The sequence below is a fragment of the Oncorhynchus tshawytscha genome, linkage group LG15 (genome assembly GCF_018296145.1).
Source record: "Oncorhynchus tshawytscha isolate Ot180627B linkage group LG15, Otsh_v2.0, whole genome shotgun sequence".
Taxonomy (NCBI): Eukaryota; Metazoa; Chordata; class Actinopteri; order Salmoniformes; family Salmonidae; genus Oncorhynchus; species Oncorhynchus tshawytscha.
Window position 1 is genome coordinate 5,228,252 of NC_056443.1, and position 26,224 is coordinate 5,254,475.

Genomic DNA, 26,224 nt, shown 5'->3' on the forward strand with positions numbered 1-26,224 from the left:
TCAGGGATGTTCCCATGAGGCCATTGGTGATTATAAAACAGAGTTTCATGTCTGTGATGGGATACAACTGAGGATGGATCAACAACATTGTAGTGACTACAATAATGACCCAGGTGAGTGAAAAGAAGAATAAAATACAGAGTAAAAATATTCCAAAACATTCATATTTTATGCAACAGGGTACTAAAGTAATACTGCAAAAAAACATGGCAAAGGAATACACTTTTTGGCCTAAAATCAAAGCCTTGTGTTTGGGGAAAATCCAACAATATATCACTGAGTAACTGCCTCCTTAATTTCAAGCATGGTGATGGTATTTTCAAGCACGGTGATGGTATTTTCAAGCACGGTGATGGTATTTTCAAGCATGGTGATGATATATACACTGTATTTGCTTACCAAAAAGACAGTAAATGTTCCTTCGTGGCCAAGTCAGTTTTGATTGAAATCTGCTTGAAAATCTATGGCAAGTCTTGAAAATAGCTGTCTAGCCATCATCCCAACCATCTTAACAGAGCTTGAAGAATTATGAAAAGAATAATGGGCAAATTATTTGACAATCCAGGTGCTTTTATAAACTTTTGGCAGCTGTAACCGTTGCCAACGGTGATTCTAACATGTGTTGACTCAGGAAGCTGAATACTTATGCAAAAACTATATTTTAGTTATTTCATTTCTTTAATATTTTATATTTTTATTAAAATGCTCTTCCACGTTGACATTCAGTATTTGTGTAGATTGTTGACAATTGCAATTAAATCCATTTTAATCCCACTTTGTCACAGAATAAAATGTGAAGAATTCCAAAGGAGTATGAATACTTTTTTTCATCCAAACCACATGCATAAATTCATTTAGCTATCTATCTGAAAATGTCTCACCCCACAAAGCAGCGGTGTTGCTTGTGCTCGTTTGTAATTTACAGCGGTAACGCTATGTTTTCGTGAGGCCAGTGGGGATCTCAACACTCAGTCTCAGCAGGAATGATCCGGCAACATTGGGTAGAGGCCCAATGACTCTGACCCGATCTGTCATCACATCCCTATCTCTGGTCAAGTGGACCTTAAGTCCTGATAGGTCAGTGCTTGTCACATAACATCTTAAGGACACGTCCTCTTTGTGAGGTATGGGCTTGGCAAATTTGAAAATCATAGAATAAAACCATGTTGACTGATGTAAATACCACAGTTGTAACAAACAGGTAAGGCAAATTTATTCAGATGCACTATAACTCCACAACCCCAAATCCGGATTTCAGGTTATATGAAAATCCCAAAAGAACTTGATAACTGCTGAACAACAGTTACATTTTTGTTTCACTCAGTAAACATAGTTTTGTGAGTAAAATAATAATAATATTTTATATAGTGCCTTTAATTATACACAATCTCAAAGATGCTTAAAAACAAAAGTACATGTAATATGAAAAGTAACTAAACTGCATATCAGATATTTCAGGAATGAACTGAATACACTTTGAGCACAAGAAGGTTGTATTTTGCAACAACAAAAAAAGTGTTGCTCATCAAGTTTGTTTCCCTTTTTGATCTTACATCACCAAAAATTGTTTTCAGTGAGCATATAATTGCTGACTACCCACATGCTTAAACCCATTTCGATATTAAATATGCAATCATTGTAAATTCTGCATACAAGATCATCCACACAAAGACAAAGGGTACTCACCAACTGTACTATTGTTGATCATATGTATAGCTGCCAGAGAACCACTTCATGTTCTGTGTGGCTCTGAACAATCTAGGGTCCTCTCCCTCCATTGTGGGTTCTGATTGACCCAGTTCTGTCTGAGCTTTTCTTTCTTAGTCACACTGTCACAGCTCGATATGACAACTCCACATCAAACACAGTTGTCTGTTCAAACTGTGGTCGATCACCAGACTCTGAGACTATTATAGAATGGAGCTCTGAGATCGATATGAAACATATTTTTCCCATTCTGTTTCAGATGTACTTTTTAATCAATACTGTATTTTCAAGACTGATATGTTTTTTTTTTTAGAACTGGGACATGGTCTGGTACATGTTTGAGGTGCCTTTGTGGAATGAAGTTCAACCTGGTCTTGAGGACTTCCATTTTGTCAGCCGTAAGAGTAAACAATCAAATGAAGACAAAAACAAGTTTACAATAGGTTACAGCTCTAAACCAGGCTTTAATCACTGGAATGTGTGATGTTGGGCACAATATACACCTTGATTAAGTTGATATAAATCCCTATCATAAAAAATAAGTTTAATTTTTTATATAGCCTTCACTTTCTTGTTGAGAAAGTCTAACGTTGGTGGGATAAGCGCAGGTGTGGTTTACTGACAATGACCACAAGAGCAGCCACTCACCGATGACCGCTCTTTCAACTCTGACACAGCCTAAACAAAAGCAAAGAAAGGCTGTGCGTTTGTTGGCGAACATGGCTTAAGCCTACTGTTGATTTAATTGAATCCTGACCTTTTGTTCGTATGAGGAATGCATGTGATTGCATTCATAGTTATAACCATTTAAGTCATGTGTAAGTGTTTATTTATTACTAATTCATACTTTTTATGATTTCAAAATAAATGGCTATCAGACTCACTGCTCTTCCTCTTAGGACAAGGCATGAGGAATGACATAAGATTAAACAAAAAGATGGAGTGTGGGATTGTGAGTTGGAGAACAACATTCAACAAGATCAAAATGTAATCTGTTAAATTTTCACAGACGGCTGGAATTCAGTCAGACCTGCATTGCAGAACAGTAGGGTACTGTAGCTCTTTTTCGCCATGCACAACTAAAGAATGTATGAGCTAGCCTATTAGATTTCCCTCACAGGTAGATGCTTACACTTTCCAGAATAATACATTTGTGTGTGCACAGGTTCTTAGTAGTTTTGTTGACTGCAAGTGTAGTTTTGTTGACTTTTGTTTGCCAGAGAAATGTGTGAAACACATTCAAAAACAGATGTCAGTAGATCATAATTTGGAGTGATCCAACATTTCACACAGAAAAACTAGACATCTGTTGCAATCTTGTTAGCTATTATTATAAAAACAATATTAACTTAGTGTATTGCTTACCACACAATGTTGATATCAAAAGACTGATGAGGCAAACTGACATTCACCTGATAAAATGCCATGATTCATTAAAAAAAAATATCAATGACAACTCCAGCATGGCCATAACACCTATGTTCACAATTTACTGATGTGCCTCCAAGAAGGGTAATGCTGCATCTGGGGAAAAATGTAAGGTTTAAAAAGGCAGCTACGGGAAATACATGTTGCAGAACAGGAAAATACTTCTTCAGAGACCGTTTAAGTCCAAAATAAACAACACAAATTAATGTAGCCTTTAACCTTTTTAATTAGACAAGAACATTGCGATAGAACAAGAAGCACAAATTGAAGAACTACACTCTGTTGAAGTTTGGACCCTAAGATTTTCACTGTATCCGCAACTACACCTGCAACCCTGTACATGTGACTGTTAAATACTGAATCACTACCCAAATCAGGGTTGGAGTAACTGAAATTATTTTCAAATAGGAAGATCCTGAATTAAAAAGTAATTGATCCCCAATCCTGATCCAAGTCGACAGATTAAAACCATGTTCTCTTGAGAGCATACTGTACCTGACAGTGGAGGATGTTTCACTGGTTTACCTAACACACCTCACTGAACATAGTTCCACAGATTCACTTTATGAATTGCCGGTCCACAGATTTTCTGGGAGCCTTCAGACACACAACCGGCCTGTATGCATGGCTGTTAGGACTGCAATGCTGCTACCTCCCAAAATAGACCATGTATGACATTCCATGACTTGAAACGATTTTAGACCCTGTACTTGATATGCTGTGTATCATGTAATAAGGGTTTGTATAGTCCCAGTATGTCTGATCAGAGGAAGGGAGGATCATAGAGGGAGGAAGCTAAACTCAGTGAGCAGCAGTCCTGAACAGCAGAGACCCTCTTCTCCGTTCAAGTAAATTATCTCACCATCCCCCATCATGTCGCCCCTCTGCACCACAGAGATATGACAGAATGGGGAATGGTGGGATAATGCAGCATTCCTAAGACAACACAGAGGAACCCTGGGCTGCCATACATAACGACCGTACAGCTAACGACATTGTGACACAGTTGAATACTGTTGTATATTACTGTAGCCACAGTGAAAGGTGTGAACATGTGAGAAAATCAACTCCTTTTGGAGGAATGTCTCCTGCGACGGCTGGTGTAACTGTTTCGCAGCGTGAGCTCAGATGGCTCGGAGTGCGACCGCTCGTGCAACTTCAGGAGACGCAGGTACCTGAAGGCTTTTCCACACTGGCCACAGCTGTGGCCCTCCCCTGTGTGTTTAAACTTGTGCTCCCTCAGGTGCGTGTGTAGTTTGTAGGTCTTCCCACACTCGTCGCAGCTGTAAGGGCGTTCGTTTGAGTGCAGCCCACGCTTGTGTATGCGGAGGCCCCCGCTGTCTTTAAAGGTCTTGTCGCATATGTCACATCTGTAAGGTTTCTCTGAAGAGTGCCTGCGTACGTGGGCCTGGAGTAGGCTGTTGTTGCCAAACATCTTCTGGCAGACAGGGCAGGGGAGTTTGGGACTGGGGTCATGGTCTTTTTGGTGTCTCTTTAGGTCAAACTCATAGACAAAGGTCCTTCCGCACTGGGCACACAGGAACTGGCGGTTCCCGATGTGATAGCCCATGTGTCTCTTTAACAAGCTTGGCATAAAGAAGCGCAACCCACACTGCTCACAGGCGTACGGGCGGTCCGTGGTGTGCCAGCGCTGGTGGGAGGACAGCTGGAATTGGGTTGGGAAGCTCTTCGGACAATGAGTGCAGAAATAGGTATTCTCACTTGTATGACAATCCATGTGTCGTTTGCAGTACTGTACCTGCGTGAAGCCCTTTCCACATATGGTGCATTTGTATGGTCTAGCATCCGTGTGGACGCGATGGTGATTCTGAAGGCCAACCTTTCTCCGAAAGCATTTGCCGCACTCGTCGCAGCTAAAGGGCCGCACATCAGAGTGAATTTTCATATGGTTGGTCAGGAGTGCCGACGTCCTGAAGAACCTGCTACAATCGGTGCACTTGAAAGGTTTCTCTCCGGTGTGTATGCGGAGGTGATCCTCCAGCCGTCCCCGAGACAGAAAACACTTCCCACACTCTTGGCAGGAGTTGGTTGCAGGTTCTCTCTTTTTCGAGCACGCTACTCGTAGTGGCTTTTGCACCCTCTTCCTTTGGATAATGGAACTCTCAAAGAGATCGACCTCTGTTTCCTGACCCCCGATCACCACACTGCTCCCGAGCCCTGTGTCAGCCGACTCCATCTCCTTGTCCAAATGATCGTTTTGTGGAAGGGGTGGCAAGGACTGGAGCGATAAAGTGTAACTGGCAATATGGGGGACCCACTGGTCGACACTCGTCAGCTCGACCGGCTGGTTATCCGTGGCAGGGATGACTATCTGTGAAGGAGAGGCTTCAGTGATGGAAGTATTCATCAGTGATACAAGCTGTTGCTGTCTCATCGTTTGCAGCATACTCCTTACTGTTGGTGCCCCTTTTGATGGTGCCCCTCCTACCAGTCCGCTAACACCTTGAGGACTAGAGCAGACCACGGCACTCTCTGGCAGTACATCCTCATCTTCTCCAGCATGGTCAGAGTCATCTGACATCATTCCCAGATCCTCCAAGTTACTGAAGGGGGCAGGGTTCATGACGCTTAGAGCGGCTTCTAATGATTCTGATGGCTCGTCAAAATCTGGCTCCATTGATGGCATTCCACAAGCGAGGCGGAAGGACAGCGAGGACAGCACACAGTCACCCACCGAAGTCGTGACAGGTACTGAGAGAAAGGGACAAATATAGAAAAATTACATTCTGATTGGTTGATTGTGAAAGCCTAGGAATGAGCATGTTGACATTAATACCATTGAAAAACTATTTCACATTCCTGTAAATACAGCTAGTTCAAAGTGATCCATGAGAGTTTGGGGAAAACTACATTGTACTTTGTTCAGCTGTTGATAATTCTACTTAAAGTAAAGTAAGCCTACCAAACTGATTCTTATTTAGCAGGTTCTGGTGCTGGAGGAGGATCTTCAGGTGCTCAGGGTCAGACACAGACTGTCCACACTCCTCCAGGTCAGAGGGGGCAGCACTGATAATGGACGCTATCTGAGAAGAAGAGGTAGAAGCTAAGATCAGCATCCAGGGGGTTTCTTAGAGTGCGCAGGATAAACAACAACATGAAATGTGTTGGCACGTATAAAGTTGTCTAACAATGTCAACATTAGATATGATTGGTGAATTGTTAGTCATAGACTTGTTGTGTAACAGTTCATTACCTGGGAGAGATCTGGCACAGATAACAGTCGTTCCAGTTTGAGGACCAAGCCTCCCACAAGGGCCTGCAGTGCTGTGTCATACTTGGAGCCATACTGTGTATGGAACTCCTCCTACAGGGAAGGAAACAATAAGTTTAAGTCAGTGTCTTTGAAATGACAAAGTGGACAGTGTGACAGGAAAGGGAGAAAGTGTGCCGAACCTGGAAGAAGTGCTTCCTCTCGTAAGGGTTTTTCAGCAGGGTTTGGACCAGCGCCACAAAGTTAGCCTGTGACTCCTCCACTTCTGCATCTTGCTGCTGTAATCAGGAAGTGTAGGGGTGACAGGGTTTGTAGAAGTCTTAAGTCCAACCTGAAAACAACTTTTTATCTCTTACCCTATCCATGTTTGCCCTTTGCAGATCTAAGGAATCAGATGAGTGACAGCAAAGCAAGACAGATGGCCAAAAGCTCCCACAACCCCCACTAGGTGTTAACACTTATGTCGTTTACACTTATCCAGTACCCTCAGATTTTTACACCACAGAGCTAAAGGCTATTTTCAAACCAGACTAATGTGCAAATGTTACTCTCTTTTAAGTAGTCGTCCGAGAATGGTATTGACAGAAATCTTTTTGTATGCTGTGTTACAGGTGTGAGTTGTTCACTGGTATGGGGCGGAATTTCCACACAAGAGAGAAATATTCTTACCCCCAAGATGTTCATCTTTTCCAGGAGACGTTGGATGTCCTGAAGGTTGGGTGGGTCCTTGCGGAACAGCTCCAAGATCATCTAAAATAATGGGACAAAATTGTATATGATTTTTCTAATACACAAATGTGTCAAAACCACATATCATGTCACTCACCCTTGCTCTCAGGCCCAGGATGAGTTGAGCCCTCTGTTTGTAACTCAGCAACTTTGGAACAGCTTCAGTCACCACAGTTACAAACTCCTCGACCTTCCCATAGTGCATCACATTGCGTTGATTCACCACATGCCATACAAATGAATACATCAGCCGCAGGGGAGAAACCAATAGTCGCAAAGAGGAGAGAGGAAGAGGGGGAGCTATAGCAAGACGATAGAACAACATGTTAGGGTGTGTGGCTTCATCCTCTAGGTTCTTTAGCAACAAATACCTCCAGCAACATGGCTAACCAACTTAAATTGAGAAGGCATGCCGAAATAGACATTAGGTTTACACTAAGTTATCCATTGAAGATAGTCGCTAGATAGCTAGCGCTCTGCACTGCAGTGACTTGGGTCTGTAGCCAGGTGCACAATTGTAAAATTGGTTAGATTGCTAATACATGGTTAGCAAGTGTCGTATAATGTAACCTACCCGTACAGGCTGTCCTCTTCTTGACTCGTTTGTCCATACCGGAATGTTACCAAATATGTACGATAGGCAGAAATATAACAGTAAAGGTAACTAGCATGATAGATAGCTATCACCAACTTACTAACGATTTGTGAAAATGGCGACAGATGTAAACGGAACCAAAACCAGAACAGTTTTGACCAGACTATTAACAATAAGATTGGCAGCATAAGATCATTACTGCCACCTATCGTCCTGGAATAAGAGCCGCAATTGAATCCTACTGCTCTTTTCTTGAAATTACATTTGAGATTAAACACAAATTTCATCATTTTTCTGTATATATTTGGTTGAGTATGAATTTTTATTTTGTGGCTTAATACACTTTAAATGTATTATAAAAAGTCATCACACAGAACCGTTCTAGCATACATTTGGTTTCCCTTGCTGTGAATAAAATAGCAAAACAAATGAGTAGTGGCACACAATTGTGACTATTTGCCTTTATCCAACATCAAATGTTGTGCATATTTTTTGTAAAGGCTTCCGGCAATCATTGACTACTCTCAAAAAGAGATTAGGGAGTAGCTGTCAATTTACATCTTATGTCATTAGAATTTCAACCTATACAAAAAACAACAAATAAATACATTTTAATGACACAATCATGAATTGTTATCTAACAGGAGATATGTTTGTTGCTGCATTAATTAAGCCAGACATTATACTATTTTTCAGTGTTCAGTCTATTTAGGATATCCTGAATTATGGTCCAAAATGGTCCAAAATCTAAAGTCTACAACAAAAAATGAGGAATATTATTACAGCTATTGGCAATTTGTCAGGACATTAAAAATAGCATCCCAGTCAGTGTGTGTGGAAGGCAGCCAATGTGCAGAAAATCAACTCATTTTGGAGGAATTTCTCCTGCGACGGCTGGTGTGACTGTATTTCCTTGGTTGCTCAGATCGCTCCCCTGAGTGCAACCGCTCATGAGCCTTCAGAAGACGTGGTAACTTGAAGACCTTTCCACACTGGTCACAGGGGTGCCCTTCCGCCGTGTGCTGGATAATTATGTGCTCCTTCAGGTGCTGATTCAGCTTGTATGTCTTCCCACACATGTCGCAGTGGTAAGGCCGTTCACCCGTGTGCAGCCGTTTGTGACTGCTCAAGCTGCTGCTCTGTTTAAAGGTCTTGTCGCATATGTCACATCTGTAAGGTTTTACAGAGGTGTGCGTAAACATGTGGGCCTTGATGAGTCCGTTGCTGCCAAACACCTTCTGGCAGACAGGGCATGGGATCTTGGGCTTGGGGCCATGGTCCCTTTGGTGTTTCTTCAGGTCAAACTCATAAACAAAAGTCTTTCCACACTGGGCACACAGGAATGGGCGGTTCCCAATGTGATAGCCCATGTGCCTCTTCAGCCCACTGGGATGAAAGAAGCGCATCCCACACTGCTCACAGATGAACGGGCGCTCCATGGTGTGCCAGCGCTCGTGGACAGACAGCTTGTATTGGGTTGGGAATCTCTTCGGACAATGAGTGCAGGGAAAGTTATTTTCACTTGCATGAGACTGGATGTGTATTCTGCAATAGAATGCTTGGCTGAAGCCCTTTCCACAGATGGTGCATTTATGTGGTTTCGCACCCATGTGGATGAGCTGATGCTTCTTCAGGTCAGCCTTTTTCCGAAAGCCCTTGTCACACTCATCACACTTAAATGGCCGCGCTTCAGAGTGATTTTTCATATGAGTGGTCATGCCTCCTAAGGACCTGAAGGCCCTGCCACACTCAGTGCACTTGAACGGTTTCTCTCCTGTGTGAATGCGGAGGTGATTTTCCAGCTGAGACGGATAGACAAAACTCTTCCCACACTCCTGGCAAATGATGGTTGCCTCAGGGATTTTCCTCTTCGAGGGTACCGTTATTCTTTGTGGCTTGGGCACCCATCTCCTTCGGATAACAGCCCTCTCAAAGAGATTGGCTTCTGTTTCCTGACCCCCAATTAACACACTGCTTCCAAGACATGTGTCACCTGACCGGATCTCCTTGTCTACATCATTGTTTTGTGGAAGGGGTGGCAAGGAAGGGAGCGAGATCGAGTTACTTGCAATGTGGGAGACCCACTGGTGGAAACTCGCTACTTTGACCGGTGGGTTACCCGGTTGGTTCCCAATGGTGACCGTGGCAGGGATGACTAATTTGACTATCTGTGAAGGAGAGGATTTGGTGAAGGAACTACTCATCAGTGATACAAGCGGTTGGTGTATCTCTGTTGGCAGCATACTCCTTACTGTTGGTGCCCCTTTTGATGGCGACCCTCCCACTAGTCCGCTAACACCTTGAGGACTAGACGGGCTCTCTGGCAGTGCATCGTCTTCTTCACTGTCACACACTGCATTTTTCACCCCACTTCCGTTATCCTTGGCACCCTCTTCTCTCTGCAGAGTACTATCTTCTCCAGCATGGGGCGAGTCATCTGACATCATTCCCAAATCCTCCAGGTCACTGAAGGAGGCAGGGTTCATGACACTTAGAGCGGCTTCTAATGATTCTGATGGCTTGTCAAAATCTGGCTCCATTGATGGCATTCCACAGGCGAGGCGGAAGGACAGCGAGGACAGCACACAGTCACCCACAGAAGAAGTGAGAGGTACTGAGAAAAAATAAAATATGAAAAATATTGAAGTACTTTACATTAAGAAGACTAGGCTTTTTATATATATATTCCTGTTTTTAAAAAATCATTAAATGGTTCATAATGAACTGAAAGGTCCCGTATGTAGCTTTGTGCCCGACCCAACCAAATGTACATAGCAAGTCTGAAAAGTGGTATATCGGTCCTATGCGTGCTATTTCTATGCCTTCCGTCCTTAAGTTTAGCTTTTGCATCTTTTTATTTAAGGTTTTGTAAACTTGTAATGTTCTTTGTCTAGCTGTTTATAAATGTACTGTACATACACAGGGAGGATAACAGATAATGATTCAAGTAGAGACTCCAAAGCTTCCTATGGACTGTTTTCAAGCCTACCATTTCTGTTGAACTGGGTTTTATTTAGCAATTTCTGGTGATGGAGGAGGATCTTCAGCTGCTCAGGGTCAGACATAGACTGCCCACACTCCTCCAGGTCAGAGGGGTCAGCACTGATCATAGATGCTATCTGAGAAGGAGAGGAAGAACCAAAGATCAGCAAAAGGGAGGTGGCATGTGAGGTAAAGACAATAATATGGCATGTGACATAAATTGTTATCTAATAATGACAGAATTTAGGTATGATCAGTGAACCACTAGTTATAGACTTGTCATTTACCAGTTCAATACCTGGGAGAGATCTGGCACAGATAACAGTTGTTCCAGTCTGAAGACCAAGCCTCCCACAAGGGCCTGCAGTGCTGTGTCATACTTCGAGCCATACTGTGTATGGAACTCCTCCTACAGGGAAGGAAAGAGTGACAGTGTCTATAAGAGAACCTACCTGAATGACGAGCCGCTAAATGCAAGTCAGAAGAAATGAAGAGAGAGAAAGTATGTCAAACCTGGAAGAAGTGCTTCCTCTCATAAGGGTTTTTCAAAAGGGTTTGGACCAGCGACACAAAGTTAGCCTGTGACTCCTCCACTTCCACATCTTGCTGCTGTAACACAGAATGTGAATAATTTGATACAAGTATAACTTTTCTGGTTATCTGAATTAAGCTATTAAAATGAGTAGCTGTTACACACTTTGAATGTATGTGTAACCGATGTGAAATGGCTAGCTATTTAGCGGTGGTGCGCGCTAATAGAGTTTCAATCGGTGACGTCACTCGCTTTGAGAACTTGAAGTAGTGGTTCCCCTTGCTCTGCAAGGGCCGCGGCTTTTGTGGAGCGATGGGTAACGATGCTTCGTGGGTGACTGTTGTTGATGTGTGCAGGGGGTCCCTGGTTCGAGCCCGGCGAGGGGACGGACTAAAGTTATACGGTTACATATGCAGGAGAGAGAAAATGTACTTACCCCTGAGGATGCACTGATGTTCATGTTTCCCAGGAGCCTTTGGATGGCCTGAGGGTTAGGTGGACAACCCTTGCGGAACATCTCCAAGATCATCTAAATAATGGGAATCATTGCGATATTGAGTAAACTTGCATCTTCCCCACCCACCTTACACACATCTAGTTTCTACTGGCATTGATACAAATGTGTCAATCAAAGCATAATAAACTACCCCTCCCATGACCACAAAACATAACACTCACCCTTGCTCTCAGGCCCAGGATGAGTTGAGCCCTCTGTTTGTAACTCAGCAACTTTGGAACAGCTTCAGTCACCACAGTTACAAACTCCTCGACCTTCCCATAGTGCATCACATTGCGTTGATTCACCACATGCCATACAAATGAATACATCAGCCGCAGGGGAGAAACCAATAGTCGCAAAGAGGAGAGAGGAAGAGGGGGACCTATGGAAAGAAGAGAGAACCGAAAAAATGTTAGGCAGTAGTTGCATAAAAAATGGTTTTGTCTACAACATCAAGGCTATACAAAATATTATGATAAGACTATAACACAGATGGGCGATATACTCTTTGGCTTTAATATATTTAGCAGCAATAGATAGCTACATTTAGAAAGAAAGCCAACATGACATTAACATGAAATGAATGTAGTTAGCTATACTAGTTAATTACTTTACAGTTCAGTTAGGGCTGCATGTAAGTTGAATTTGAGCTACTCTAGCTAACGTTAGCCGGGGTAAACAGCATAGACAGTTAAGAAAAAAAAACTGCCCTACCCGTACTGACAGAAGCTTTGACTCGTTTGTCCATGATGGAAAAGTTGTTATCAAATGTATGTATGGATAACAAACAACAAATCTAACAACATACAGCAGTATATCAACATGCAATAAAATTAATAAATGTGGAAATGGCAACAACAACGGCACATCCAGAAAGTAATTAGTGTCTCGTCAGCAACACTAAAAAAGCACTTCCGGGTCAAGGTTTCGGGAAAATGTAAAAATAAGAGTAACGTAAACTCTTACATCGCCTTGGTCCGTACAATTGCCCTTATTTTAGCGCCCCACAAACGTAATACTTCCAGTATTGCATTCAGGACTTATTTAATTATTTTTGCAAGTGGTAAGGCTAATATCTTATAGTCATTATTAAGAAGACAAATTGGACGCCAGTTAGTGATGAGCAGCACTTCTTTTTTAGGTATCAGTGTTATTAACCCCTGACTCACTGTAGGAGGGAGAACATTGTTTTTAACAGTCTCTAAAAAGACTTCAAATAGGATGGGAGCAACTTGTTCAGAAAATAATTTGTAAAATTCTGATGTAATTCCATCAACACCTGGTGATTTATTGTTCTTTAGATGTTTGATAGACTCTATAATCTCTTCAATTTTGATGGGTTCATCACACTGTTTAGATTCGATATCACTGATAGAGTGAACATTATTCAGTGAGTTAAAAAACATATCTGTGGATTCCTGACAATACGTAGAGCTATACAATTTTCTGTAAAAATTGCTACAGGATTTAGAGATTCATTTTTTGGTCATCTGTAATAACACCATCAATGTTTAACTTGTGGATAGTGTTATTTTTAGTGAGTGAAATTTATCAAGTCTAGAGAAAAAGGATACATTCTGTTCTCCCTCCTCAATCCATTTTCTCCTAGATCTAATAGAGGCTCCTTCTGCTTTTAATTTATATATATTATCCAGTTTATTTTGTAACTCAATTAGTTCCATCTTCTCCTCCCCCGAGAGGTTGGCTGGGGACCTCTGAGAAAGGGAAGTTATCTTAATGATCACCTTTTCCTCCTCAGCTCTTCAGGTCTTAGCAAGATTACTACCATATTTTCTAAGGTATTTGGACACCTCACATTTAAAGAACTCCCAGTTCTTGCAATAAGATTTTTCTTCACAAGCCCTTTCCCAAAAGTGTGAGAGCAGATCTTTAACCTCAAATTTAACTATATCATTATTTAATAATGAGCTATTTAGCTTCCAGTAGGATGCTCTACCAAGGTTGGTATCAGGGGTAAATATTTTGATATCAATGTGTCATTACATACCCATTTGATGGTTTATGTCAAATTTGCATCAGTTTTTAGGGCGGTGCTAAAGTGATCTTAGAAGTAAACAGCGGCTTTGAGAATGATGATTGCATTCAACGATGATGCAAAAAACGACTTGGTATCCCCCCTTACCCCCGTCACTGTCCAATTCTTGTTTTTAAAAGATGATAGAAGTGCTACACCTGGTGGAGAGAGATTGTAAGACAGAAATAGTTGCTTTATGCGTGCTGTACGTAACGACATGACACGCCACGATGTAACGGAGGGTCGGTTTTATCAAATTTTCTCCAATACTATAGAGCCATTACCATGTCGATCAACCCTTCAATAGAAACCTACTTCACACCCCCGATTTTGACGGCAACGCAGTCGCTACAGTCCCATTAGTTTTCTTTGTAGCCTCGTTTGAATGTTGCGGTTGCGCACATTTGTACGGAATGCAGTGAGTTTACGTTACCATATTTAATAGTATAAAAGTAATTCACCTGTATGTATTCATGATGTATGAACAATTATTGTCTGAACGTTAACAATGACACATATTTGTTCATATTTACATTTTTGTAATTTAGTAGATGCCCTTATCCAGAGCGACTTATAGTTAGAGCATTAATCTTAAAATAGCTAGGTGGGACCACATATCACAGTCATAGTAAGTACATTTTCCCTCTATAAAGTAGCATTCAGCAAGGTCAGTGTCAACGCTATACAAAATATTACGATAAGACTATACCACAGATGTTCACAAAAGGCTTTTAAAATACTAATTGTGGAGGTGGAGTTTCAGATGTTTTTCAGGAGATGAGCAGGGCCTCTACTGTCCTAGCTTCAGGGGGAAGCCGGTTCTACCATTGGGGTGCCAGGACAGAGAAGAGCTTGGACAAGTCTGATTGGGAGCTGCTCTCCCGTAGGGGTGGATGGGCCAAGAGACCAGAAGTGGCAGAATGGAGTGCTCAGGTTGGGGTGTAGGGTTTGAGCATAGCCTGAAGGTAGGGAGGGGCAGATGCGTGTTGCCACCTGGGTGTCAGAAGGGGTGGAGGAGAAAAGTAGTTGAGTGTCATCCGCATAGCAATGATATGAGAGACCATGTAAGGATATGACAGAGCCGAGTGACTTGGTGTATAGACAGAAGAGGGCCCAGAACCAAGCCCTGGTGGACATCGGTAGTGAGAGTATGTGGTGCAGACTAAGATCGTCTGCATGTCACCTGGTATGAGCGGCCTGCCAGGTAGGATGCAATTCAAGAGTGTACAGAGCCTGAGATGCCCAGTTCTCAGAGGGTGGAGAGGAGGATCTCATGGTTCACGGTTTCGAAGGAAGAGGATAGATCTAGGACAGGTATTCCCAAACTGGGGTATGACCAGGGGTATGCACAATGCCATCAGGGGTATGCCAAATAAAACTGTGATTCACATTTAAAAACAGTCCATTTAGATTTTCCAACAGGGCTATACATTTGTGTGAGGGTTTTTTTCTCACCTGAGTAGCCTCGTTTCACTGCCCCAAATTAAACTAACCATCTAGTGTTCAGCGAAATAACAACACAATGTCAAATACAGGTAGCCTAGTCAAATAATTAACATCCAATCACATTAACCATTACTCTCTTGCAGATATTCCACTAACGGTCCGTATGTAGCCAAACCTAGCTGCTGCTCATGTTGGTATCTGTACTGATGGCACAAAAGCTATGACAGGGAGACATAGTGGAGTGGTAACGCGCGTGCAAGCAGTTGCTCCCAACGCCACTTGGGTACACTGCAGTATCCACCGAGAGGCGGTGCTGCCAAGGGAATGACTGACAGCTTGAAAGACGTTTTGGACACTACAGTGAAAATGGTTAACTTTGTTAAAGCAGGGCCCCTGAACTCTTGGGTATTTTCTGCACTATGCAATGATATGGGCAGCGACCATGTAACGCTTTTACAACATGGTAAAGTGCACTGGTTATCAAGGGGCAAAGTATTGACACGTTTTGTTGAGAGACGAGCTTAAAGTTTTCTTTACTGACCATCATTTCACTTGTCTGCATGATAAACGAGTTTCTCTCACGACTGGCCTATCTGGGTGATGTTTTTTCTTGCCTAAATGATCTGAATCTAGGATTACAGGGACTCTCCACAACTGTATTCAATGTGCGGAACAGAATTGAGGCTATGATTAAGAAGTTGGAGCTCTTCTCTGTCTGCATTCACAAGGACAACACACAGGTCTTTCCATCATTCTATGATTTTAGGTGTGCAAATTAACTCAAGCATACAGACAATGTCAAATGTGACATAGCGAAGCACCTGAGTGAGTTGGGTGCGCAATTACGCAGGTACTTTCCTGAAACTGATGACACAAACAACTGGATTCGTTATCCCTTTCATGCCTTGCCTTCAGTCCATTTACCAATATCTGAACAAGAGAGCCTCATCGAAATTGCAACAAGCGGTTCTGTTAAAATTGAATTTAATCAGAAGCCACTGCCAGATTTCTGAGTATCCTGCCTTGGCAAATCGCACTGTTAAGACACTGATGCCCTTTGCAATCACGTACCTATGTGAGAGTGGATTCTCGGCCCTCACTCACATGAAAACTAAATACAGGCACGGACTATGTTAGGAAAATGATTTAAGACTGAGACTCTCCAATACAACCCAACATTGCAGAGTTATGTGCATCCTTTCTCATTAACCTGTGGTGAGTCATTCATAATTTTCGATTAACAAATAAGGTTTTATATGGAAGATGGTTAAATAAAAAGCAACATTATTGATTATTATTATATTATTATTTGTGCCCTGATCTTATAAGAGCTCTTTGTCACTTCCCACGAACCAGGTTGTGACAAAAACTCACACTCATTCTTATGTTTAATAAATGTATCGTATAGTGTGTGTGTGGCAGGCTTACAATGATGGCAAAAAAACATTTGAGAATGCGCTGACCCTGGTGCTAGAGTGGGTACGCAGCTGGAGGTTGAATGTTTGAAGGGGTACGGGACTATAACAGTTTGGGAACCAATGATCTAGGAGGATGAGAACAGAGGAGAGAGATTCAGCTTTGGCAGTGCGGAGAGCCTCCTAGAATTGGAGGAAAGGGAGACAGAAAAGGAAACAAAGTATAGACCTGGAGGGGGTTGCAGTGAGATTAGTGGGTGAACAGCCTCTCATAAAGATGAAGTCAAGTGTATTGCCTGCCTTGTGAGTGGGAGGGGACTGGGAAAGGGTGAGGTCAAAAGACAAATAATGTACAGGAAACGCTCCAGTCTGGTTTTAGACCCCATCATTGTACTGAAACTGCACTTGTGAAGGTGTAAATTACTTTTGAATGGCGTCAGACGAAGGCTCTGCATCTGTCCTCGTGCTCCTAGACATTAGTGCCGCTTTTGTCACCATCGATCATCACATTCTTTTGGAGAGATTGGAAACCCTAATTGGTCTACATGAACAAGTTCTTGCGTGGTTTAGATCATATCTGTCGGAAAGATATCAGTTTTTCTCTTTGTAGGATTTTTCTCTGACAAATCAATTGTACGTTTCTGTGTTCTTCAAGGTTCCGTTTTAGGACCACTATTGTTTTCACTATATATTTTACCTATTGGTGATGTCATTTGGAAACACAATGTCAACTTTCACTGCTATGCAGACCACACACAGCTGTACATTTCAATGAAACATGGTGAAGCCCCAAAATTGCCTACCCTGGAAGCCTGTGTTTCAGACTTAAGGAAGTGGTTGGCGGCAAATGTGTTACTTTAAAACTTGGATAAAATAGAGATGCTAGTTATAGGTCCCAAGAAACAAAGATATACGCTGTTTGATCTGACAATTAATCTTGATGATTTTACAATCATCTCAAATAAAACTGTGAAGGACCTCTGCGTTACTCTGGACCCTGACAAACATATCAAGAATATTTCAAGGGCAGCTTTTTTCCATCTTTGTAACATTGCAAAAATCAGAAACCTTTTGTCCAAATATTATGCAGAGAAGCTAATCCATGCTTTTGTCACTTCTAGATTAGAGTGATGCAATGCTCTACTCTCCGGCTACCCAGATAAAGCACTAAATAAACTTTAGTTAGTGCTAAATACGGCTGCTAGAATCTTGACCAGAACCCCAAAATTGGATCATATTGCTCCAGTGCTAGCTACACTGGCTAGCTACACTACACTGATTTCAAGGTTTTACTGCTAACCTAGAAAGCGTTACATGGACATAATAATGTCTGGAATGGAGTGAATGGAATGACATCAAACACATGGAAGCCATGTGTTTGATGTATTGACACCATTCCACCAATTCCGCTTCAGCCATTACCACAAGCCCGCCCTCCCATCCTCCCCAATTAAGGTGCCACAAAACTCCTGTGGTTTGTCCATTTCAACAGGATGCAACCGTAACAGACGGTCCATGAAGCGGTGTATGTGAACGTGAGTAGATTACCTTGAAAACAACAATCTTGGACACAGTCCCCAGTTCTTATTATACCTCAGTGATCCAGTTAGTGTTGCTGCCATGAGTCAGAAAGTAATCCTAGCGTGCTGGAATTTGACGTGTAGACTATGAAAAACAATGTAAAACCTATAGCGCAGGATAGGCCTACTCTAGAATACACAAATACTTTTTAGGCCTACACAAATGTCTGGATGATTTATACACTTTGCACACTTGCTCTGTCAGTGTTAATTTTCTGCGTTCTGTCTGAACCAACCTTACCTAATTTAGTATTGTGATCTATATCTGTCTATATTAGTTACTATGCTGTTACTAAGCAGTAATGTATTACGGCAGTGTTATGTTACAACACCTAATAGATAGTGCACATGCACACTATTGGGTAGGGGGCTGTAGGACACAAGATGTTCTTACTAAACTACACTAACTGTACTCCCGTCTCCTGCCTGGTAGTTTTCTCCACAACACAAATATTACAGTGGTGATGAGGTGATTAAGCTTATTTTAAACAGACATTGCTTGAAGGGAAGAAGTTTGTGTGAGTAATGAAACTCAGTATCATAATGTAAATCGTCAGTAATTTTGTTCCACCAGTAGAGCACTGCTAGCAGGTACAGTGTCCGGGAGCTGCCAAGTAGCAAGCCTATTGGAGTCGAGAAAAGCGACACTGCCCTCTGATGGTTCAATTTGAACCCATCGAAAATAGGCATTATATGGATTGCTGAAAGGTCTCATTGAACCAAAAAAAAGCAGTGGAGTTGACCTATGCAGAACTGACTGAAACTCTTTCAAGGCATTTCAAGCCCAAACCAATTCTCATTGCAGAACGTTTCAAATTCTACCAACGTCACCAGAGTCAAGGGGAAACTGTGGCTGACTACATCCTTGCTTTGAAAAGACTGGCAGGAACATGTGAGTGTGCACAATTTCTTGATGATGCTCTCCGAGATAAGTTTCTATGTGGTCTCACAAGTGAAGCATATCACAGAAGGCTTCTGTCAGAAAAGGACCTGACTTTCAAGAAAGCCTGTGATATCGCACTTGGACTCGAGCTTGCCCACAGGGATACAATTGAGCTATCAGGACACGCAGAACGTCAGAAAGGATTTCACAAGGTCAGTGACACACGTGGAGGAAGAGGCTCACAAAAGTCACACTTTTCTCAGTCCCGTCCTCAAGGCTACACAAGAACACAGCAGCCTATATCACAAAGGACTAAGCCAAGTTGCTACAGATGTGGGGGAGATAATCATCAGCACAGTGAATGCCGATTCCAAAATGAAAAGTTCCACAATTGTGGAAAGGTTGGACATTTACAGAGAGTATGTAAAGCTCCAAAATGCACAGCAAGAGCGCACAAGGTGTCAGACGCAGCACAAGAAGAGGAAGGCACAGCTGGATCAGTATTGGAACTGTTCACAGTGTACACAGCTCAACAACAAAAAGATGGAATCTATCTCAACGTGGACTTCTGGAGCGTCTGTATCTCTTGTTCCTGAGAGAATCTACAAAGAAAAACTGAACGAGTGCCCACTTCAGCCAACTTCCATCCGCCTTTCACCATACACTGGTGACACTATTCCTGTGTTAGGGCAGATCCACGTACCAGTCTGGTATGAGGGGAAGGAGTGGACGCTACCGCTTATCATTGTTAAAGGAGAGATACCAGCCTGCTAGGCAGAAACTGGTTACAGAACATCAAGCTGAACTGGAGAGAAATCATTAGTCTGAGAAATGACAAACCAGTGAGTCAGGCTACACTCACTAACATGCTGGAGAAGCACAAAGATATTTTTGAAGATGGCTACCTACGGCGAGAAAGAAAACTTCACTAGTAAAAGTCAGAGTGCAAGAAGGAATCAAGCCTATCTTTCATATGCTCTTAAGGAAGCAGCAGAGAAGGAACTGGACCGCCTACAGAAGAATAACATCATCACAAAAGTGGAAAGGAGCGACTGGGCTGCTCCGATTGTTGTAGTCCCAAAGAAAGACAAGACCGTCAGAACGTGTGGAGACTACAAGGTCACAGTAAATCACTGCATACTACCAGAGGAATATCCACTACCAAACGCTGAAGATCTGTTTGCCACTCTAGCGGGTGGGAAGGTTTTCAGTAAGCTGGACCTGTCATTCTCTTATCAGCAACTGAAGCTGGATCCGGAGTCAGAACACTATCTGACCATCAATACACACAAGGGGCTATTCAGATTCAATCACTTGAACTATGGAATCTCGACAGCTCCAGTGCTATTCCAACACACAATGGATTAGATCTTGGACGGCATAGACAATGTTGTGTGTTTCATGGATGACATCCTCGTGCAAGCACCAACCATTGAAGAGCACCTTGTAGTGCTGGACAAAGTGATGTCAAGACTGGAGAAATATGGAGTGAGAATGAAACGCAGCAAGTGTGAGTTTCTCCAGGACTCAGTGGAGTATCTCGGATACAAGATTGATGCACAAGGCATGCACCCAACCAACAGCTGGGTGCCTATGTATGTATACATATATACATACATACATACATACATACATACATACATACATACATACACCTATACACTTTTTTTTAATGCGCCTTTATTGTTCCCCGCAAACCCTACCACCCCTCAGCCAAATAGGAGTAAACTAATAAATAATAACACTATTACGGAAAGTTTGTGGCAAACTTGTCCACATTGTTGCATCCACTTCACCAACTGCTGGAGGCCGATACAAAGTGGAATTGGCCTCCACAATGCGAATAAGCATTCAAGACTTGCAAACAGTGTCTGCTAAAGAGCAAGAGGCTTTCCCACTACGACACAGAGATGAAGCTGAGACTCGCGTGTCATGCATCTCCATAAGGAGTAGGAGCCGTCATATCACATGTTCTACCGTCAGGTGACGAGACACCCTATCGCATATGCATCACGGACTCTGTCACCAAGTGAGAAAAATTATGTTCAAATTGAGAAGGAAGCCCTGAGCATAATATTCAGACTGAAGAAGTTTCACAAATACCTCTACTGAAGGAAGTTCCAACTGCTGACAGATCACAAGCCTCTGTTGGCCATCCTGGGACCAAAATCAGCCATACCAACCCTGGCTGCACTTTGAATGCAACGTTGGGCGCTGATACTGCTAGCATATGACTGCGAGATTGAGTACAGACGATCCAGTCACCACTTAAATGCCGAAGCACTATCAAGACTACCATGCAAAAGTGACTCAGACAGTGAAGATGATAGAGCAATCTTCCAGATCTCTCTCATCGACAAACTGCCCATATCTGCTTCAGACATAGCAGAGGAAACGAGGAAATACCCAGTGCCCCTTTCAAAAGTCTTGGACTTAACATTGGCCGGCTGGCTAACCTTTGTCCATTCATCAACAAGAAAGACCTGTTGTGTACTGATCAAGGATGTGCTCTGTGGGGATCAAGGGTGGTGGTACCTCACAAATTCAGGGGGAGAATGCTATCTGTCTTGTATGAGGGACATCCAGGGATCACTCGAATGACAGCACTCACCCGCAGTTATCTGTGGTGGCCTGGACTGGATCAGGACATTCAGTAGCATGTAAGCCACTGCTCAACAAGCCTGCTACTGCACCTCTTCATCCATTGTCCTGGGCTGCTACACCATGGGAATGCATCCATGTGTATTACACTGAGAATGACAAGCAACATTTCCTTGTTGTCGATGTCCATTCCAAATGGATGGAAGACCATCAATCTTCTCAGACACCTGTTTGCATCCTTTGGACTAGTCAAGGAGTTCATCTCGGACAATGGCCCTCCTTTCACGTCGATTTCGAAATGTTTCTCAAGAACAACAGAGTAAGGGGTATCCTGTCACCACCTTACCATCTGGCATCAAACGGAGCAGCGGAGAGAGCCGTGCAAACCTTTAAGAAGGCCTGGACTGGACTCAAGGTTCAGTCTGTGCCCACCCACCAACGGCTTCCCTGTTTCCTGTTTACTTACCATAACACACCACACACAGTAACGGAACGTACACTATCTGAACTGTTTCTGAAACACCAACCACGTACCTGCCTGACATTGTTGAAACCAGACTTGTCAAACACTGTGGCAAAGCACCAGGTACAGCAGAAGAAAGCTCATGACAGACACTCAAAGGACATCAAGGAATGAAAGAGGGAGAGAGTGTAATGGTTTGTGATTTCAGACACCCCAAGCACCTGTGGACCTCAGGTGTGATCTTGCAACGCAGAGAAACTTTGACTTACCACGTCCAAGTTGGTTATCGCCATGTCAATGTTCATGTGGATCATATGCTATGGTCCAACGCCCCGTCAGAGACATGCAGAGAGAACAAGGACAATAACGACCCCCGGGACTATTCTCCTGACTGTGGACGTATGGGAGAGACAGAGCCTGACCTTCCACCTAAACCTGTCCCACCACCGGAAGCCAAGGAGGAGCGAAGATATCCTGTTCGACAGTGAAGGGCACCTCAAAGCTTGACCTCTGAGTTGAGCTGTTTCAGGAGGTAACGAACAGTAAAACAAACAAACACTTTAATATGTCCTAGATAAAAAGACAGAAAAAGGACATTACCTGGATTAGTTATTTGGACACAAGTTCCATCTTCGGGCGGAATAATACCCTGGATTTGTGCTGGGCTCTGGAAGGTGTGCTTTAACCCTTTAGTTGAGAAATGTTTAAGAATGCATTGTTCAGATATTGCATTAGTATTTACCTTGTTGTCTAGGAGTTAAACACTACGGGGGGAGGAGTGTAGCATCTATAGCTGTCTATATTAGTTACTACGCTGTTACTAAGCAGTAATGTATTACGGCAGTGTTATGTTACAACACCTAATAGATTGTGCACATGCACAGTTTTGGGCCGGGGAGCTGTAGGGCACGAGATGTCTTTTTTGTGTTTTTTTTGTAAATATATATATCTATACAGTATGCATAGATACATATAACAATATACACATATACAGTGGGGAGAACAAGTATTTGACACACTGCCGATATTGCTGGTTTTCCTACTTACAAAGCATGTAGAGGTCTGTAATTTTTATCATAGGTACACTTCAACTGTGAGAGATGGAATCTAAAACAAAGAAATTGTATGATTTCTAAGTAATTAAATTGCATTTTTATTTGCATTCACAGTGGGTCAGAAGTTTACATACACTCAATTAGTATTTGGTAGCATTGCCTTAAAATTGTTTTACTTGCGTCAAACATTTTGGGTAGCCTTCCACAAGCTTCCCACAATAAGTTCGGTGAATTTTGGCCCATTCCTCCTGACAGAGCTGGTGTAACTGAGTCAGGTTTGTAGGCCTCCTTGCTCGCACACGCCTTTTCAGTTGGGATTGAGGTCAGGGCTTTGTGATGGCCACTCCAATACTTTGACTTTGTTGTCCTTAAGCCATTTTGCCACAACTTTAGAAGTATGCTTGGAGTGTCCATTTGGAAGACCCATTTGCGACCAAGCTTTAACTTCCTGACTGATGTCTTGAGATGTTGTTTCAATATATCCACATAACGTTCCTTCCTCATGAAGCCATCTATTTTGTGAAATGCACCAGTCCCTCCTGCAGCAAAGCACCCCCAAAACATGATGCTGCCACCCCCGTGCTTCACGGTTGGGATGGTGTACTTCAGCTTGCAAGCCTCCTCCTTTTTCCTCCAAACATAACAATGGTCATTATGGCCGAACAGTTCTATTTTTGTTTAATCAGACCAGAGGACATTTCTCCAAAAAGTACGATCTTTGTCCCCATGTGCAGTTGCAAACCATAGTCTGGCTTTTTTATGGTGGTTTGGAGCAGTGGCTTCTTCCTTGCTGAGCGGCCTTTCAGGTTATGTCGATATAGGACTCGTTTTACTGTGGATATAGATGCTTTTGTACCTGTTTCCTCAAGCATCTTCACAAGGTCCTTTGCTGTTGTTCTGGGATTGATTTGGACTTTTTGCACAAAGTACGTTCATCTCTAGGAGACAGAATGCGTCTCCTTCCTGAGCGGTATGACGGCTGCTTGGTCCCATGGTGTTTATACTTGTGTACTATTGTTTGTACAAATGAACGTGGTACTTTCAGACGTTTGGAAATTGCTCCCAAGGATGAACCAGACTTCTGGAGGTCTACAGTTTTTTTTCTGAGATCTTGGCTGATTTCTTTAGATTTTCCCATGATGTCAAGCAAAGAAGCACTGAGTTTGAAGGGTGGCCTTGAAATACATCCACAGGTACACCTCCAATTGACTGAAATTATGTCAATTAGCCTATCAAAAGCTCCTAAAGCCATTACATCATTTTCTGTTTAAAGGCACAGTCAACATAGTGTATGTTAACTTATGACCCACTGGAATTGTGATACAGTGAATATAAGTGAAATAATCTGTCTATAAACAATTTTTGGAAAAATTGCTTGTGTCATGCACAAAGTAGATGTCCTAACCGACTTGCCAAAACTATAGTTTGTTAACAAGAAATGTGTGGAGTGGTTGAAAAACAAGTTTCAATGTCTCCAACCTAAGTGTATGTAAAACCTCCGACTTCAACTGTATATATATATATATATATATATATATATATATATATATATATATATATATATATATATATACATACATACATACATACATAGACCTATACACTTTAAAAAAAATTTACCTTTATTGTTCCCCGCAAACCCTACCACCCCTCGGCCCAATTGGAGTAAACTAATAAATAATAACACTTAGGCTTCTATCTTCAGTTTATACATACTTTACACATTTTACAGACACAATCTATTTTACAATAGTTAAATTTGGTTTGTTTTTAGTTCTGTCCTTCCTCTATTTCTGATGTCCATCCAGTTTCTATTTGTATTTGTGCTGTTTCACAACAGTTCTGAACCTATGTACATTTCACAGACCCCGTATGTTTTACATTGGTTATCTTGCTGTTATTAGTCCCCACCATTCAGCTCCATTCAACCCCTCCCATCTATCTCTTAACGCCATCCATTCTGGATTTCTATTAGCCATATATTTCTGAACTGTGCTGTGATGCTTCACAAAAGTGCAGAATCTTACTATTCTCATAGTTTCTACAGATTGTAAATTAAAGATAAACATTTTTAATATAATTGTTATATTATTGATCAATTGACTGTGATTTTTCAAATCACCAGTATTGCTATCTGTAGCGTTAATTCTAGGTAAATGTTGAAGTTCTTCAGCCATTTCTGGACCTGTGATCAAAAACGAGCTAAATATGGACAATACCAAAATAAATGATCTAATGACTCTGCCTCCTCGCAGCAAAATCTGCAGAGCTGGGAAGATTGTTCTTACTAAACGAGATGTTCTTACTAAACGACACTAACTGTTCTCCCGTCTCTTGCCTGGTAATTTTCTCCACAGCACAAATATTACACCTAAATGTGCATAAATACACACTCACACTGGCATATTAACTGATATTATATTCAGATTGGGCCTTGAGCTTACCTGTATATGTCATGATAATCCTTGTCATGATAAATATTAATAATCTATTTCAACACAACATTTGTGAAAGTCCCCAGTAGGCAGATTTAGATCACTTCCTCTACAGCTGAGGGAGGTTTTTGTTTGGCTCTGTATCACTGTGTGAACGGAGCAGCTTCATGCTGCTGACAGTAGTAATCTCCTGCATCTTCAGCTTGAACTCCACTGATGGTCAGAGTGAAATCCATATCATATCCAGTGCCTTGATATCGACCAGATGTGAAACCTGTGTTAAAGTCGATGATGAATTTAGGAGCTTCTCCAGGTTTTTGATGGTACCAGGCTAAGTCATCGTCAATGGCACTACTGGCTTTACAGCTGATCGTGGCAGACTCTCCAGACTGGACCATGACAACTGCAGGAGTCTGGGTCAATAGAATGTCCCCAGCACAGCCTGGAAGAGATAAACAAATATGAATTTGCAGTCTTTGATTTAGATTAAACCTGTTTCAGTTCAAATACGAATATTAGAATAAAGACTTTCTGTTCAAATTAGGATAATAATATTAAAATAGAATGCTTTAAGGTCAATTACTGAAGTAATTCCTAACTTACCATT

General features: G+C 42.1%; 2 protein-coding genes across 6 annotated transcripts; both read right to left on the reverse strand.

Annotated features, from left to right (window-relative positions):
* Positions 1–3,343: 3,343 nt before the first annotated feature.
* Positions 3,344–7,946, reverse strand: LOC112267848 (zinc finger protein 260). 2 transcript variants are annotated; one of them, XM_024445999.2, is made up of 7 exons: positions 7,671–7,946; positions 7,194–7,396; positions 7,037–7,117; positions 6,550–6,645; positions 6,350–6,460; positions 6,059–6,179; positions 3,344–5,847 (listed from the first exon to the last, which is right to left on the reverse strand). In XM_024445999.2, the coding sequence occupies exons 1-7, from the start codon at positions 7,705–7,707 to the stop codon at positions 4,199–4,201; spliced, it is 2,298 nt and encodes a 765-aa protein (XP_024301767.1). In that variant the 5' UTR covers positions 7,708–7,946; the 3' UTR covers positions 3,344–4,198. The 2 variants fall into 2 exon arrangements, with proteins under 2 accessions (XP_024301767.1, XP_024228507.1); XM_024372739.2 differs by lacking the exon at positions 7,194–7,396 and having other exon boundaries at positions 7,671–7,939.
* A 48-nt stretch (positions 7,947–7,994) lies between these two features.
* On the reverse strand, positions 7,995–25,746 carry LOC112215007 (zinc finger protein 419). 4 transcript variants are annotated; one of them, XM_042297982.1, is made up of 8 exons: positions 25,627–25,746; positions 22,728–22,814; positions 11,884–12,086; positions 11,642–11,734; positions 11,187–11,282; positions 10,972–11,082; positions 10,681–10,810; positions 7,995–10,305 (listed from the first exon to the last, which is right to left on the reverse strand). In XM_042297982.1, the coding sequence occupies exons 1-8, from the start codon at positions 25,652–25,654 to the stop codon at positions 8,552–8,554; spliced, it is 2,502 nt and encodes an 833-aa protein (XP_042153916.1). In that variant the 5' UTR covers positions 25,655–25,746; the 3' UTR covers positions 7,995–8,551. The 4 variants fall into 4 exon arrangements, with proteins under 4 accessions (XP_042153916.1, XP_042153917.1, XP_042153918.1 ...); XM_042297983.1 differs by lacking the exon at positions 22,728–22,814; XM_042297984.1 differs by lacking the exons at positions 22,728–22,814; positions 25,627–25,746 and adding an exon at positions 22,397–22,618.
* Positions 25,747–26,224: the final 478 nt, after the last annotated feature.

What these genes read in the sequence shown, in the direction of transcription:
- LOC112267848 (XM_024445999.2), bottom strand. Translation starts at nt 7,707, where the DNA reads ATGGACAAACGAGTCAAGAAGAGGACAGCCTGTACGG. An exon ending in TCCTGGGCCTGAGAGCAAGG is followed by an intron (nt 7,118 to 7,193) that starts GTGAGTGACATG and finishes CCATTATTTTAG; the next exon opens with ATGATCTTGGAGCTGTTCCG. An exon ending in AAAAGATGAACATCTTGGGG is followed by an intron (nt 6,646 to 7,036) that starts GTAAGAATATTT and finishes TCCTGATTACAG; the next exon opens with CAGCAAGATGCAGAAGTGGA.
- LOC112215007 (XM_042297982.1), bottom strand. Translation starts at nt 25,654, where the DNA reads ATGACAAGGATTATCATGACATATACAG. An exon ending in TGTCCAAATAACTAATCCAG is followed by an intron (nt 12,087 to 22,727) that starts GTAATGTCCTTT and finishes TTCTTTCCATAG; the next exon opens with GTCCCCCTCTTCCTCTCTCC. An exon ending in TCCTGGGCCTGAGAGCAAGG is followed by an intron (nt 11,735 to 11,883) that starts GTGAGTGTTATG and finishes CCCATTATTTAG; the next exon opens with ATGATCTTGGAGATGTTCCG.